We start from the raw sequence: 1268 nt of genomic DNA on the forward strand, positions 1-1268 counted from the left end.
TCCCTCCCCTCTCAAGTTAGCGTTAAAAACTGCATCCGTCTCTGACACAAAATCAAAACAAACAAAACCCACACAGGAATTACTCCTAGTACTTCCGCTTATCCCTCCTCTTCAACAGAGTTACACCAAGAGATTTACTTTCCTTCTCAAGATGCACACATAGCTCACTGAAAAGCAAATCCAATTCATCCGAAACGTTACCCTCTCTAAGTTAAGCCTTAGCAAAACAATTAGATAAACACGCTAGAAAGCATTCAATGTACAAGGTATAAGGCACAACATCTAACAAAACACTCTCTAGTTTTAGTGAATAACAAAATTAATTATTCTTTCAGTACCTTTTTATGACCAGTAACCTAGCGGACGTCAAGTCACAGGATCAGTCGCTATGACAAATAGATATGCCTTAACCTAACTTGTGAAGAGCAAAAAGCACAATCAGATTGACACAAGCCAACAGTATTGAAAAAACAAACTTGCATCACTCTTACCGGTAAGTCCACGCTGACATCTGTTCCATCCAGCAGCGCTACTCGGCAAGTAATGATGGATTTTGCGTCCCCAGCTGCAGGGATGTGGGTTGCAGCTCTTTGGGCCTCTCTTAGCCGTTCTTTCTCCGCATGCTTACGCATAGACCGCCGTCCAAGGGTTCGACGGAAAAAGCTCAGCATCTTTGCTACGAAATCCAAGACAGAAAAAGAACATATTAATGTTAGTTTTTCACAGAAAAAAGAGAAATAATAGCCTGCATTTAAAGTTCTTAGAAAATGCCAGACTTTCATAAAGAACTGTTAAGAGATTCAAACAGATGTTTCACTTCTTTAGATTTAAATACCCACAGTTTTTGGCTACTTTGAAGAAACCTCAGCTCAAACCTTGGATGGTAGTTGGGGTGATTTTTGGGACAACATGGAAGTACGTTAGGGAAAAAACAGCGATTGCGTAGATTTCACACAATCGCAATCTTTCATTAATACAAATGCTACTGCACTCTTCAACGAGACGGTGATGTTCTCTCAAAGCTGGAGAGCAACTAAGAACTACCTACCACCAGCTATCTTCTTGGCTGACATACTCCCATCTCTCTCATCGAAAAAAAGTTATAAACGACCCTTCCCGCCCCAGAACTTCGCTTACAGACCGGGGACTTTGGTGCCGAGCCTCTCGAGGAAAAGCTTTGCACAGACAGGCAGGCGGGGGCCTTTTGGGCACGGCGGTTCCCGGCTCTCTTCGGCCACGGCTCCGCCGAGGCTCCCTGCCGGCGCAGG

At 43.8% G+C, this 1268-nt stretch overlaps 1 protein-coding gene across 1 annotated transcript in view; it reads right to left on the reverse strand.

The window, feature by feature from the left end:
• Positions 1 to 671, reverse strand: part of EPB41L5 (erythrocyte membrane protein band 4.1 like 5) — a 58714-nt gene extending 58043 nt beyond the window's left edge. The window contains exon 1 of the mRNA XM_009327184.1: positions 492 to 671. Coding sequence (XP_009325459.1) covers positions 492 to 671 — 180 coding nt within the window. The remainder of the gene's footprint in view (positions 1 to 491) is intronic.
• Positions 672 to 1268: the final 597 nt, after the last annotated feature.

The sequence above is a fragment of the Pygoscelis adeliae genome, unplaced genomic scaffold (genome assembly GCF_000699105.1).
Source record: "Pygoscelis adeliae isolate BGI_AS28 unplaced genomic scaffold, ASM69910v1 Scaffold227, whole genome shotgun sequence".
Lineage (NCBI taxonomy): Eukaryota > Metazoa > Chordata > Aves > Sphenisciformes > Spheniscidae > Pygoscelis > Pygoscelis adeliae.